Raw genomic sequence first — 14,448 nt, 5'->3', positions numbered from 1 at the left:
GCTCTGTGCAGAGCTCTATTACCAGACCTGAAGGCAGCGTCGCGGGCTTTGAGTAGTGTGCGGACTTGTTTGGTCATCCATGGTTTCTGGTTTTGGAAAACCCGAATGTTTTTGCCCACAGTCACATTTCCGATACAGAACTTGATATAGTCCAGTACCGTTCCTGTTAATGTTTCTAGCTCTTGATGTTCAAACAAATCCCAGTCTGTCTGTTCGAAGCAGTCCTGTAGTTTGCAGAATGCATCATCAGGCCAGGTGGTAACAGTCTTTATAGTGGTCTTGACACTGCGTCTGAGGGGGGTGTAGGCAGGGGAGAGCAGGAGGGAGAGATGGTCTGATTGGCCGAGGTGGGGGAGAGGTATGGCTCTATACGCATGCTTAATGTTGGAGTAAACATGATCCAGAGTGTTCGCCTCTCTAGTAAAACACTTAACATGTTGATAGAATTTCGGGAGTACAGTCTTCAAGTTCGCCTTATTAAAGTCTCCTGCAATTATGTGAACACCGTCGGGGTAAGCCCGCTGCTGTTCGTTTATGGTGTTCAACAGGAGAGAGAGCGCCGTGTTCACATTGGCGTCGGGTGGAATATACACAGCCGTGATAATCACTACTGTTAGCTCTCTCGGTAGAAAAAAGGGCCGACATCTTAAAGACATGTACTCGAGGTCAGGGGAACAATGTTTATCTATCATTGTTCCATTATTACACCAATTCTCAAGCACATACATACAGAGCCCCCCCCCCTCTGCTCTTACCGGAGTCCTCAGTCCTATCCCAGCGAAGCATAGTACGACCTGCTAGCTGCATGCTAACATCGGGTATCCTCGGATGAAGCCAGGTTTCAGTAATAATCAAAACACAGCAGTCACGAACGTAGCGATTTCCAGCTAGTTGTAATTCCAAATTGTCGATTTTATTCACTAGGGATCTGGCATTGGAGAGAAACAGGCTCGGTAAGGGTGGCTTGTGTGGTTGTTTTCTTAGCCTTAGCATAATACCGGACCTGCATCCCCGCTTTTGCTTCCTCTCCCTCCTCCGTCTGCGCCGCCTTCTGGACCCAACAACAATCCACGGAGAGCCTGGCAATCTCGCTATGTCGTCTGGGATGTTGTGCGTGTGATGAAACATTCTCGAAATAGGTATTCGGTGTTGGTCCCCAATATCCATAAGGTTCTGACTTGTATAGCGGATGTTCGTGGAACCGATAATGCTCAAACAAGTAATAAAGAAATAATACAAAAACAACAAAAAAGAGCACTGGAAAGGAGAGCCGTGAGCCTCAGCAACTGTGTGTGCCGCCATCTTGTGCGTCATAATCTGAACACTACACAATTACTAGTCCAGGCTCTTGTCATATCAAAACTGGACTATTGCAATGCACTACTTTCGGGCCTCCCAGCCAGCTCCATCAAACCCCCATCAAACCCCTTCAGCTGATTGAGAATGCAGCAGCATGCCTCGTCTTCAACCAGCCCAAGAGAACCCATCTCACACCCCTCTTCATCTCCCTCCACTGGCTTCCTGTAGCCGCCCGTATCAAATTCAAGGCCTTGATGCTAACGTACAAGACCTTGTCTGGAACAGCACCCCCTACCTCAACACTCTCCTTGAGGTTCCTTGACGTTCCTTCACGCAATCTGCGATCGATCAACGACCAACGCTTAGTAGTGCCTACTCAGGTCCCTTTCCAGAACCTTCACACTATCTGTCCCTCAGTGGTGGAATGAACTTCCAACCTCAATCTGGACAGAATCGGTCACTATCTTCAAAAAACAGCTAAAGACCCACCTCTTCCGTGAACACCTAACCAACCCCTAAAAACAAAACAAAACAAAATCTTACTCTGGCACTCACACCTCTACTCTGCACACTTTGCTTCTTCTAGAACTCAATTAATAGATCTTGTATAGTAGCACTACTTGTATTGTTCTCTGCTTGATATATATCGCTTTGCTTGTATTTTCTCATTTGTAAGTTGCTTTGGATAAAAGCATCTGCTAAATGAATAAATGTAAATAGCTATTTTGTAATGGTTCTATTTAAGATTTGCATTAACTGATCTACGAATGGACTATTTGTTAAAGATCATGGGTCATTTATGAGCTGCTTGAACACAGTGTCTCCTGTTCTGAATGTTACATTTCCAGATGAAGGAAAATATTAGCTCTTAAAGTATAAAACATTTATATACAGTATGCTATAATGGGATGATTCTTAACTCCACTGCGGTATAACCAACGCTCAGCTCAGGACTTTTTGTACTTTTTCTTGATTTTGGAAATGCAAATAGATCCGTGTACAAAACGTTGTAAAGGCTAAATGTCTTGTTTACTCTTTGTTTTGATATATAGTGTGCATCTGTGAGAGACTATTGAATGCAATTGCGTGGACCAAAAAAAAAAATGTAGCTGGGAAAGCTATCAGATTCAACAATCTTCTACAAGTGCTACCTTAAACCAGCCCAGCAGTCTTTGAACAAGTGAAAAGAGATACATGGCGTTATTCCACATTGCCCTAATCCCAGTTCCCTAATTAAAATGGCTTGAATGAGATATACTGCAGGTGCTTGGCATGGAAAATAGATGGTATTGCCCAGAGCGGTCATTGTGTTCCTTTGTCTGAATTAGTCAGCATAGTAAGGGCAGTTCTTTTCCTTTCCCTTCACTTCCGGGAGAGATTGTGACGTACACTCTTAGGGAAAACAAGAGTCCTTCAAGGATTCCTTGGAGATTTAGGGGCTCTTAGATTCCTTAAAGGAAAAAAAACAAAAAATTTCTGATGTAGATGTCTACATAGGACCTTTTAAGCAAGCCCCTAGAGGAACAAACTGGAGGGTGCTAGGTAGAACCATTTACATGTAATATGTTACCAGGATCAACAGACGCATCATCAAAGCGTAATGAATTGAATGTAGATATTCAGGTAATTATATTATCTAGTCATTTGATGCGTTCCAGAATGGTTCATCTCAGTGATTTGTAGTCTCGGCTTTGGAGACCTGCATACGTTCGTGTTTGTGTTCGGTTAATTGGTTTACCACCCCTGATTGAACCCAGCAAGTAAATTCTCAATGCCTCACAAGGATTGCATGTTTTAAGAGGAGATATAAAACAACAACACAGAACATGGGGGTTCAGAGGACAGGGATTAGGGGATTAAGGATCAATAGTTTGTCACGTGGAATCTGTTGGGGGGGGAAGCAGTTCATTTGCAGAAATGGTTCTTTTTTTTACCCTTCTCTAGCGGAATGTGGAGGACACATCAGTGGTGCCACATCTGGCCGCATCCTATCTCCTGGCTACCCTGCGCCGTATGACAACAACCTTCACTGCACCTGGTCCATTGAGGCTGATACAGGGAAAACCATCAGGTAAAGCAGTTCACATCCGTGTGCCATGAATTACTCTCTTGCAAGCAGGATGTGCATTTTTTACGGCACCCTTGTTAATTCCAATGTAATTCCTACGCACCTCATAACATGGCATGGTGATTGCATTGGCACCCCGCTAAGATGCCTATTGCCGACTGGCATCTGTTCTTTCAAGTCCATTATCTTAAGAGTCGGGGGGTTGGCGGGGGGGGGGGGGGGGGGGGCACAGAACACTGAATACAAGCAAAGATAATCCAATTAGACGTTTGAAAAAGAGCACAACATTGATTCAATTTAAAAGAAGCAATTGTAGCAAAGTGGCGATTTGCAAACGCTTCAGTCCTTTCCACATTGGGAATCTTCTAAGGTGATCTTGTAATGCAGGCCTCTCTGAGTGTGATCACGTGACTCCGAACAAAGTACAAAAAAGTCCACCCACGCCTCCCTAAGGACCAGTTAGTGTTGTTGTGACTACTGCTGATGAATGGTTTGTTGGCTGTGTTTTCATTCCGCCAACATTAGTGTAGTTGATGTGAGAATAAACCCTGGCCCTGTTTGATCTAAATAATCAGAGCTGCGATTTGCGGAATGAAATTGGATAGCCGAGGGATATTCATACGGTCGTATGCAAGCTCATAAAAGGAGAAAAAAAGAATAGACGGAGAGCAGGTATCACTGTAACTCAACTTGAGTTAATGCTATGAACCAAGACCCAGAACATATAAATAATTGGATTTTCTATAATACAGTGAAACATCCTGGATGAAGTCAACTTGTGTGTTTAATGTTACAGAGCTGAGTTTAAGTTATAAATTATCATGTTCAGGTCTGCTCTTGCAGTCTGAGTAACTAAATCTGTAACTCATTTACACAATCTGGTCGAAATCTCCAACCCTACATTCACAGTAGTGAGTGACAATGTGACACAATTTTAGTGCCTACCTACATTTAGTTTCCATTTAGTTTTTGATGTGGAAAAATTATGGAAGTAAAAACTTATAACCAAGGTTTGTCCTGGATCCTGTAATATATAACATTTTATATAAATATATAATTATATAATATATATATATACACACACACACACACACACACACAGTATCTCACAAAAGTGAGTACACCCCTAAGTGAAAATGTCCAAATTGCAGTGTGCAATTTGCAAGATGCAGTGTGTGGCGTATGGTCTGAGCACTGACAGGCTGACCCCCCACCCCTTCAACCTGTGCAGCAATGCTGGCAGCACTCATACGTCTATTTCCCAAAGGCAACCTCTGGATATGACACTGAGCACGTGCACTCAACTTCTTTGGTTGACCATGGCGAGGCCTGTTCTGAGTGGAACCTCTCCTGTTAAACCGCTGTATGGTCTTGGCCACCGTGCTGCAGGTCAGTGTCAGGGTCTTGGCAATCTTCTTATAGCCTAGGCCATCTTTATGTAGAGCAACAATTATTTATTTCAGATCCTCAGAGAGTTCTTTGCCATGAGATTCCATGTTGAACTTCCAGTGACCTGTATGAGGGAGTGTGAGAGCGATGGCACCAAATTTAACACACCTGCTCCCCATTCAAACCTGAGACCTTGTAACACTAACAAGTCACATGACACCGGGGAGGGAAAACGGCTAATTGGGCCCAATTTGGACATTTTCACTTAGGAATGTACTCACTTTTGTTGCCAGTGGTTTAGACATTAATGGCTGTGTGTTGAGTTATTTTGAGGGGACAGCAAATGTACACTGTTACACAAGCTGTACACTCACTACTTTACATTGTAGCAAAGGGTCATTTCTTCAGTGTTGTCACATGAAAAGATATAATCAAATATTTACAAAAATGTGAGGGGTGTACTCACTTTTGTGAGATACTGTGTGTGTGTGTGTGTGTATATATATATATATATATATATATATATATATATATATATATATATATATATATATATATATATATATATATATATATAATATATATATACAATATATATATACACACACACATACATATGTACACACATATATATACATACATATTTTTACTAGTGTTTCTCATTGGAACTAAAAAGAAAAATACTGCACAATGCACTCATAAGCAGCAACAGTAGCAACTAAAATACAAGTCAGTTGTCACCCGTGGTGTGAATGTATAAAAAACAATAGTAATAAAAAAAAAAGTGTGTGTGTATGTGTGTATATATATATATATATATATATATATATATATATATATATATATATATATATATATATATATATTAGTTAGAAAGACTACAGATAGAGATGATACACTTCTTTTTCTGAAGCATAATTAGGAACACTATTAGAAGCACTATTCTTTGGTATTATGGTTTGGCAGAATTCAACAAAACTATCATTCAGTTGGTTATATATAACTGGGCATAGCTAACTAAATCTAAGATCATCTCTTCATCAGGCTGATCTGACACTCTTGTTCTGAAACTTGTGTGTTCGATGTGTGCAGCCTCCACTTCATCGTCTTCGACACGGAAGTGGACCATGACATCCTGAAAGTGTGGGACGGCCCAGCCGAGAATGGCATCCTGCTGAAAGAGTGGAGCGGCTCGCTCTTACCCGAGGACACGCACAGCACCTTCAACATCCTCACGCTCCAGTTCGACAGCGACTACTTCATCAGCAAATCCGGCTTCTCCATCCAGTTCTCCAGTGAGCAACTCCTACTCTCTCTTAGCTCCATTCTCCTGCTTTCTCTCCCCTGGTTTCATCACTCTCGTCGTTTGCACAATCGGAAATTCTCTCTGTAGTTTCTTTTCCGCTCATTTTAGAAAGTTCCGCGAGTTTTAACAAACACCGTGCCAAAAAAAAATATGACACAGTTGGAGAGATGGGGAGGTGGGAGGTTTGCTTCTCTTTAGAAATGCAGCAGAGATCATATGGACGCTGTGTTGCGAGACTCAAAGCATTGCACATTTAGAATGGAGAGAGGCTCTCTTGCCATGAATGAGAAACTTTGTTTCAGTCTGCCACTCTAGTTGTCTTTCTCTGAAGTGCACCACACTGATCATCAAAATGTATCTTTATTACTTCAGCTACAACAGCCACCACCTGCAACGACCCAGGCATCCCCCAAAACGGCACTCGCTACGGGGACAGCAGAGAGCCAGGTGATACAATTTCCTTTCAGTGTGATCCTGGCTACCAGGTTCAGGGAGTGTCTGAGATTACCTGCGTTCAGCTCAACAATCGCTTCTTCTGGCAGCCCGACCCCCCGACATGCATAGGTAAGTTCAGTGAATGATTTCCATTATCTCCATTTCCTCTCCGGCTGTTCACGAATATTGCCGAAAATAGGTGGCCTTTGATGTCACAAATTGTTTCCCCTTGCATCTGGACCGCTTTGTAGGAATTTTAAAACAGATGTAATATCCCTGTGTGCACAGCTTCAGTGCAGTCATGCTGCTAGCTAGTTTATTGTTTTCCAAATTACAGTGTGTTGCCTGCTCACTTTACAATAATTGTTTGGTGCTGTTGGGTGGGTTGAGGACTATTGTGTAGCATACTTTGAGAAGATGCATACAGCATGGAATCCATTTATTGAAATGCGGTTGCCGTGTTACTGCATTGAAATGTCTAACTACTTGTGAGGCGGATTGCTTCTCAGACAGCTTAAGAAATTTGAACCCTTGTCATCAGGGTTGTTTTTATCTGTAGTGACTCACAGCCTGCAGGTATTGCTTGGGTCACTGCATTTGATGCATTTAATTATTACTTTCAACATCTTGAAGTGACATTTACATATCCTTTGCGATAATTGTATCAAGCGACATTACTGTAAGTCCTCTTGATAAGTCACAGCACCTGGTTTTATCGATTGTTGCGCTTTTTTTTTTTTTTTTTTTTATCCTGAGAGTCCTTCACCTGTTACTTAGTGTTATTATCCACTGGATAATGAACCTAGAGCAATCGGTGCATAATCAATTCCACAAACATTGCTCATCTTCTGTGTGTGTGTGTGTTTGTACGTGCGTGTACGTGCGCGTGCGTGCGTGTCCCTTGAAGCCTCACATTAAAGCTCGAATTTTCACTCTCCTTGTTGTGATAGCTACCTGTGGAGGCAATGTGACAGGACCTGCTGGAGTAATTCTATCACCAAACTATCCTCAGCCCTACCCGCCAGGAAAGGAGTGTGACTGGCGAATAAAAGTCAACCCAGACTTTGTCATTGCTCTAATTTTCAAAAGGTAATGCGCTTGCTCCCGGCTGGGTACCGCGAAGTCTGTGGTCAGTGGGTGGGCACTGGGCAAGCTGGTGTTATGCTGTTGTGTATAAGGGCATCCATTAATGCCTGGGGCAATCGAATCATGCCCACCATTCTTGCTTTCTACTTGTACTATCGAGACATATGTAATGACTTGAGATTTCTGTGAAATATATGTTCAATGTACGCATCACTGTCAGACATTGTAGTAATTTAATAGACAGTTAGTAACAGAATTTGGCTGGTAGCTCTTAATGAGAGGAACAAAAGCTGTTAAACAGTTTAATATCTTACCATCTGTAATAATAATAATAATAATAATAATAATAATAATCAGCATTTCAGTATATACTGACAATACTGATGAAAATTGGCCTTAAATACCTGACAGTTGTCTCTGTAATCATTGTCTTAACAGAAAACATACATATGAACAAATAACAAAGGTGTTGCCTGTCATCGTCCGGGTCTGTATTTCTCTCTATTTCAATGTGCAGCTTCAACATGGAGCCCAGCTATGACTTTCTGCACGTCTACGAGGGTGAAGACTCTAATGGTCGTCTGATTAGCAGTCTTCAGGGAAGTCAGGCTCCTGAGCGCATCGAGAGCAGTGGGAATAGCCTCTTCTTGGCATTCCGCAGTGACGCCTCGCTTGGAATGTCCGGCTTTGCCATTGAGTACAAAGGTACGTGTAACATTGCTATACATCGTTTATACATGGTTGTAATTGCAGCTCAGCTTGGATAAACCCTTCGGAAGGGCGATATGGCTAACATTTAACATATACACTATATGGCCAAAAGTATGTGGACACCTGACCGTTATACCCATGTGTGGGCCTTCCCCAAACTTTTGCCACAAAGATGAGTCACAGAACTGTCTAGAATGTCTTTGTATGCAGTAGCATTACTATTTTCCTTTCACTGGAATGAAGGAACAACGAGCAAGTTCCATCATGACAGTGCCGCTGCTTGACATGGTTTGCCAAGGTTGGAACTGGGATGAACCTTCTTACCCGACAGCAGTACCCAAACTCACTAATGCTCTTGTGGCTGAATGGACACAAATCCCCAAAGCCACATTCCAAAATCTGATGGAAAGCATTCCCAGAAGACTGGAGGCCGAATCCATATCAATGCCAATGGTTTTGAAATGGAATTTTCAACAAGCACATACGAGAGTGATCAGCTGTCCATAAACTTTTGGTCATATAGTGTATAGCTAGCTCGAACTTGTACCTACATAGGGGCTTTAAAGTACAGTGGGTATTGTGTAAATCTTTTCTGGTGGAAAGTTTATGAAAGGCTTATGTCAAAACTTAAGTTGAAGTTCTATAGGTCTTTACATACAAAAAAGAGAAGGTGTTTGCACAGAATAAATATAGTTAAGGCAGCCCCAATGGAATATTATTGCATTGGAAGCAGAAATGTTCTCAGTACCCCCATGTAAAAATAATAGTGCAGAAGAGCTTTGCTTAGGTTGTAGCTTGTAGTACAGAGTAGCAGTAAGTAAATTTTACTTTAGTGCAGGTCGATAACTAAGCAAACTGTGTTAATCCACCGAAAACTGTCAAATGCAATGTGTATAAAAACTGCTCCTTTTTATTGTGTCTGATGTTTGAAACCTAGGCCTTAATCTGGTTTGTTTGCTTATGTCACTAGATGAATAAAGAATACTGTCAAATAATAATCAGTCCAATCATTTCTTATGCTGTACGACCTCACGTTATTGACAGTATTGTCATGTGCAATGCGGGGTATGATATTTTGTGTCTGTGGAAAACTTCACCCGTGCTATTGTAACTGTCTGTTCTGTTTAGTTTTACAGTCATTAAGGAAAGAGTACATGTGCAAAGGAAAAAGGCTTAGAGGTTATAGGCAGCCTAAAAAGCCCAACACTGTTTGTATTTTATATACTTGAGATGCTAATACAACCCCGATTCCAAAAAAGTTGGGACGCTGTGTAAAATGTAAATAAATGTCAATAAACACAGAATGCAATGATTTGCAAATCTCATAAACCCATGTGTTATTCTCACTAGAACATAGAAAACGTATCAAATATTTCAACTGAGTAAGTGTACCATTTTAAGGAAAAAAATAAGGTACAGTAATTTTGAATTTGATGCTCGCAACAAGTCTCAACAAAGTTGGGACGGGGGCAACAAAAGGCTGGGAAAGTAAGTGTTACTAAAAAGAAACAGCTGGAGAAAATTTTTCAACTAATTAGGTTAATCAGGTCAGTAACATGATTGGGTTAAAAAAATAAATAAAAGAGTATCTTAGCGAGGCAGAGTCTCTCAGAAGTCAAGATGGGATGGAATCTGGATGGAAGCAGATGTTGCTGTAAAACCTGTATATACCTTTCAGCATGGATGTTGTATTTCCAGATGTGCAAGCTACCGATTCCATAGGCACTAATGCACCACCATACCATCAGAGATGCAGGCTTTTGAACTGAGCGCTGAAAAAAATCCAGATTGGCCCTCTCCTCTTTAGTCCTCTTTAGTTTAGAGGACGCAGTGCCCATGGTTTCCAAAAAGAATTTCAACTTTCGATTCGTCTGACCACAGAACAGTTTTCCACTTTGCCTCAGTCCATTTTAAATGAGCTTTGGCCCAGAGAAGACGGCGGCGTTTCTGTATCATGTTCACAAATGGGTGGTTCTTTGCATGATAGAGTTTTAACCAGCATTTGTGGATGGCACGGCGAACTGTGTTCCCAGACAATGAGTTCTGGAGCTGTTTCTGAGCCCATGCAGTGATTTTCATTACAGAATCATGCCTGTTTTTAATGCAGTGCCTCCTGAGGGCCCGAAGATCACAGTATTGATTTTCGCCCTTCTCCCTTGCGCACAGAGATTTCTCCAGATTCTCGGAATCTTGTGATGATATTATTTACTGTAGATGATGAGATATTCATAGGCTTCACAATTATATGTTGAGGAATATTATTCTGAAATTGTTCCAGAAATTGTAGACATGGCTTTTTGCAGAACGTCTGCCCATCTTTACTTCTGAAAGACTCTGCCTCTCTAAGATACTCTTTTTATATCCAATCATGTTACTGACCTGGTTCCAATTAACCTCCAGCTGTTTCATTTTAGTAACGCCTACTTTCCCAGCTTTTTGTTGCCCCCGTCCCAACTTTTTTGAGACGTGCTGAGGCCATCAAATCGAAAATTACAAAAAAATTTTTTTCTTAAAATAGTATATTTACTCATTTTAAACGTTTGATATGTTTTCTATGTTCTATTGTGAATAGCATATGGGTTTATGAGATTTGCAAATCATTGCAGTGTTTTTATTTACATTTATTTACACAGTGTCCCAAGTTTTTTGGAATTGGGGCTGTGACAACAGCACACAACATAATATTTGTAATTTACATCACATTCAACTGAAGCCTTCATGCATCTGTTAAATAGCATATTATGTGTTTGACAGAATAACAGCCATTTTGTCATTAGCAGGAATTTAATTTAGTTAAGTGGTTTCAAAGATGTGTATTAAGCCACATATTATGTATATTAACCTTTCTACTTGGATACCTAGTAATTTTCCTCAGGGACAAATCGTGTTCTGTTTAAAGGATGTATTTATCAAATGTTAAAGCAATGCAATGTAGACAGCACACTGTGTATTTTTAATTTAGACAAACTGTGTCCACCCTTTGAAATGACTACGGTTATTTTAAAAGACTGGCACACATTCCTAAGGAATAATATCTGGAAGATTGAAACCAAGCCTGGCCTCCAAGTAAAAATCAAGCTAGCAACACTACACGTTCTTTGTAAAAACTCTTAAAGAATCAAGATTTGAATAGGCTTTTCAATGAAAAACCAATGCAATCCATGTTTGATATGATTATTCCCAGGTTCATTGCTGCTTTATTATGTTTGATGTTTCTGAATATGTTTTCCTTTTTAGTAGTTCTTTTAGTGTTTATAACATTTTTATAATGTGGAATTTCACATTATAAAAACCTGTGGACTCTGTGGCCTAAGAAATGCTAGTTACATAGGTAACTGTCATTCTATGAAATGAAGTGCCCTGGCTCACTACAGCCTCAAGAGGCTGGACTCCTAGGGGATTGTAGCAGATCTAGGCACCTCATTAAAAGCATCGTTATTAAAGGAAGTAATGTGACTCCAGAGAGATGCCATCCATGATGCTATAGTGCGCTGCAGTGCCGGGTCTAGCTGAGTTGTGTAAATCAAGGTTTTCCTCGGAACTGCAGTTTCTATTCCTGTGACCTTGTCATCAAGAGCCACTGATCTGATGTAGTCTCTATGCACTGAGTGATGTTGGCTCTTAAGCATCTTGTTGCCCATCTTTCAGGGGCTTGCTTCATAAGACTCTTTAGAGATAAGGGGGGTGCTGTATAGGCCTCCACCATGTGGTCTAAGGTGTACTCAGACACTTATCAGGGGTCTGAGGGCATGATTCTCCCTGTCTAAGATTTGTGTGAGACAGGCAGTTCCCTTATGGGCAATACAACAGGATTTTGGTGCAGAAACTTAAAGGTACCCCAGCGAACAGTAATCTGCATCCTTGTCCTTTAGCAGCAGACCTGAAGTGTGACCCTGGCATGCAGCGTTGATTTGTACACATCAGGCAAAAGGGAAAATCTTTGGACTTTGGCATAAAATGGTGGTGTGAGCATTTGCTGTTGCATTGCATCGTTCAACCATACTCAGGACATCTAAACCAATCAGCCATGATATTAAAAACACCTGCCTAATAATGCATACGTCCCTCTTGTGCTGCCAAAACAGCTCTGACCTGTTGAGGCATGGACTCCACAAGACCTCTGAACGTGTGCTGTGATATCTGGCACCAAGACGTTAGCAGCAGATCCTTTAAGTCCTGTAAGTTGTGAGGTGGGGCCTCCATGGATTGGACTTGTTTGTACAGAACATCCCACAGATGCTTGATCAGATTGAGATCTGGGGAATTTGGAGCCAACACCTTGAACTTTTTCATGTTCCTCAACCCATTCCTGAACAATTTTTGGCAGGGTGCATTTTCCTGCTGAATGAGGCCACTGCTATTAGGGAATGCCATTGCCATGAAGGGGTATACTTGGTCTGCAACAGTGTATGCTGGCTTGCATCTTCCAATAGTGCATCCTGGTGCCATCCGTTCCCCAGGCAAGTGACACACAAGCACCCAGCCGTCCCCGTTATGTAAAAGACCAGGCTACCTTCTTCCATTGCTCCATGGTTCAGTTCTGATGCTCACGTGCCCTTTGTAGGCACTTTCGGTGGTGGACAGGGGTCAGCATAGACATTCTGACCAGTCTGCAGCTACGCAGGCCTATACGCAGCAAGCTGCAATGTACTGTGTGTACATCGTTGCACATCGTCAGAGGAGTTGCCATGGCTAGTTTTGAGTATTAGTGGTACCTGAGGCCAGTGTTGAACATGGTGGTTTAACTGCTAGGTTATTTTCAGCCTGGAAAAAGAATTTCTTGTATATGTAGACATAGCATTCTTGTGGCCCTCTAATAAGGAATAAGAAGGATCATTGGCCACTGGGCTGTAAAAAGTACTCTGTTGAAAAGTATGAGCCTCAGTACACACAGTGTCATCTATTGAATCACTGATTTTAGCTGAGCTATGTCTGCCATGAGATTGTTAGTTTTTCTAGATACTACTTTACATTGATATCTTGGTATTTAAATTGTTTAAACAGTTAATAGCTCTGAATGTTTACTCTTGGTTGGAGCCTGGCTTGAGTCTGTGAAGACTGCATTTGTTAAATTAAAAAAAAATGGAGACCAGAGAGCTGTCTATGGGAGAAAAGCAAGTCATTTTGAAGCTGAAAAAAGAGGGAAAGTCGATCAGAGCCATTACACAATGGGCATAGCCAATACAACAGTTTGGAATGACTTGCAAAAGAAAGAAACCACTGATGTACTAACAACCAGAGTGAAAGTATCAAATCCACCATTTGGAGAAAACTTTGAGAATAGAAATAAAGGCCATACCATCCATCCATCTTCTACCGCTTACTCCTTTTCAGGGTCACGGGGAACCTGGAGCCTATCCCAGGGAGCATCGGGCACAAGGCGGGTTACAAACTGGACAGGGTGCCAATCCATCGTAGGGCAAACACAATCATACACACATTGACACACCCAATCATACACTACGGACACTTTGGACATACCAATCCGCCTACCATGCATGTCTTTGGACTGGGGGAGGAAACCGGAGTACCCAGAGGAAACCCCCGAAGCATGTGGAGAACATGCAAACTCCGCACACACATGGCCCCGGCGGGACTCGAACCCCGGACCATGGAGGTGTGAGGTGCACGTGCTAACCACTAAACCACTGTGCACTAAAGGCCATACCACATGATGCAAACAACTCATCAGCAGTAAGACTTGGAAAGCCAGATTGGAATTCACAAAGAAATGCAGAGATGAGCCACAAATGTTCTGGAAGAAGGATTAACCTCTACCAAAATGACCTGAAAGGCCAAAATATGGAGACAGGAGCTGTTCATAATCCAAAACATACAAGCTCATCATTTAAGCCCAGTTGAGGTTGGTGTCATGGCTTGGACTTGCATGGCTACTAGGAATGGGCTCACTAATCTTTATTGATGTTGTAACTCATGATGTTAGCAAGAGAATGAATTCATAAATCTACAGAAACATTCTGTCTGCCAATATACAGAGAAAGGCATCCAATCTAATTGGGAGAAACTAATACTGACCAATAACACACTGCCAACACAACAAAGACTTGAACCCAATTGAGACTGTAACCCACTTGAGCATGTTTTTCTCCTACTGAGAAAACAACTGAAAGAAGCTGTGGTCTCAGCCAGGAAA

The 14,448-nt window shown here is 41.6% G+C and overlaps 1 protein-coding gene across 1 annotated transcript in view; it reads left to right on the top strand.

The window, feature by feature from the left end:
- The window catches only part of LOC128605044 (CUB and sushi domain-containing protein 1-like), a 180,029-nt gene that overhangs the window by 73,722 nt on the left and 91,859 nt on the right, over nt 1-14,448 (top strand). Inside the window, exons 23-28 of the mRNA XM_053620155.1 lie at nt 3,244-3,370; nt 5,849-6,051; nt 6,435-6,626; nt 7,448-7,586; nt 8,101-8,294; nt 10,422-10,427. Coding sequence (XP_053476130.1) covers nt 3,244-3,370; nt 5,849-6,051; nt 6,435-6,626; nt 7,448-7,586; nt 8,101-8,294; nt 10,422-10,427 — 861 coding nt within the window. The remainder of the gene's footprint in view (nt 1-3,243; nt 3,371-5,848; nt 6,052-6,434; nt 6,627-7,447; nt 7,587-8,100; nt 8,295-10,421; nt 10,428-14,448) is intronic.

This window comes from Ictalurus furcatus, chromosome 3 (genome assembly GCF_023375685.1).
Source record: "Ictalurus furcatus strain D&B chromosome 3, Billie_1.0, whole genome shotgun sequence".
Taxonomy (NCBI): Eukaryota; Metazoa; Chordata; class Actinopteri; order Siluriformes; family Ictaluridae; genus Ictalurus; species Ictalurus furcatus.
The sequence above is the reverse complement of the archived record's forward strand: the minus strand, read 5'-3'. Positions and strand labels throughout refer to the sequence as shown.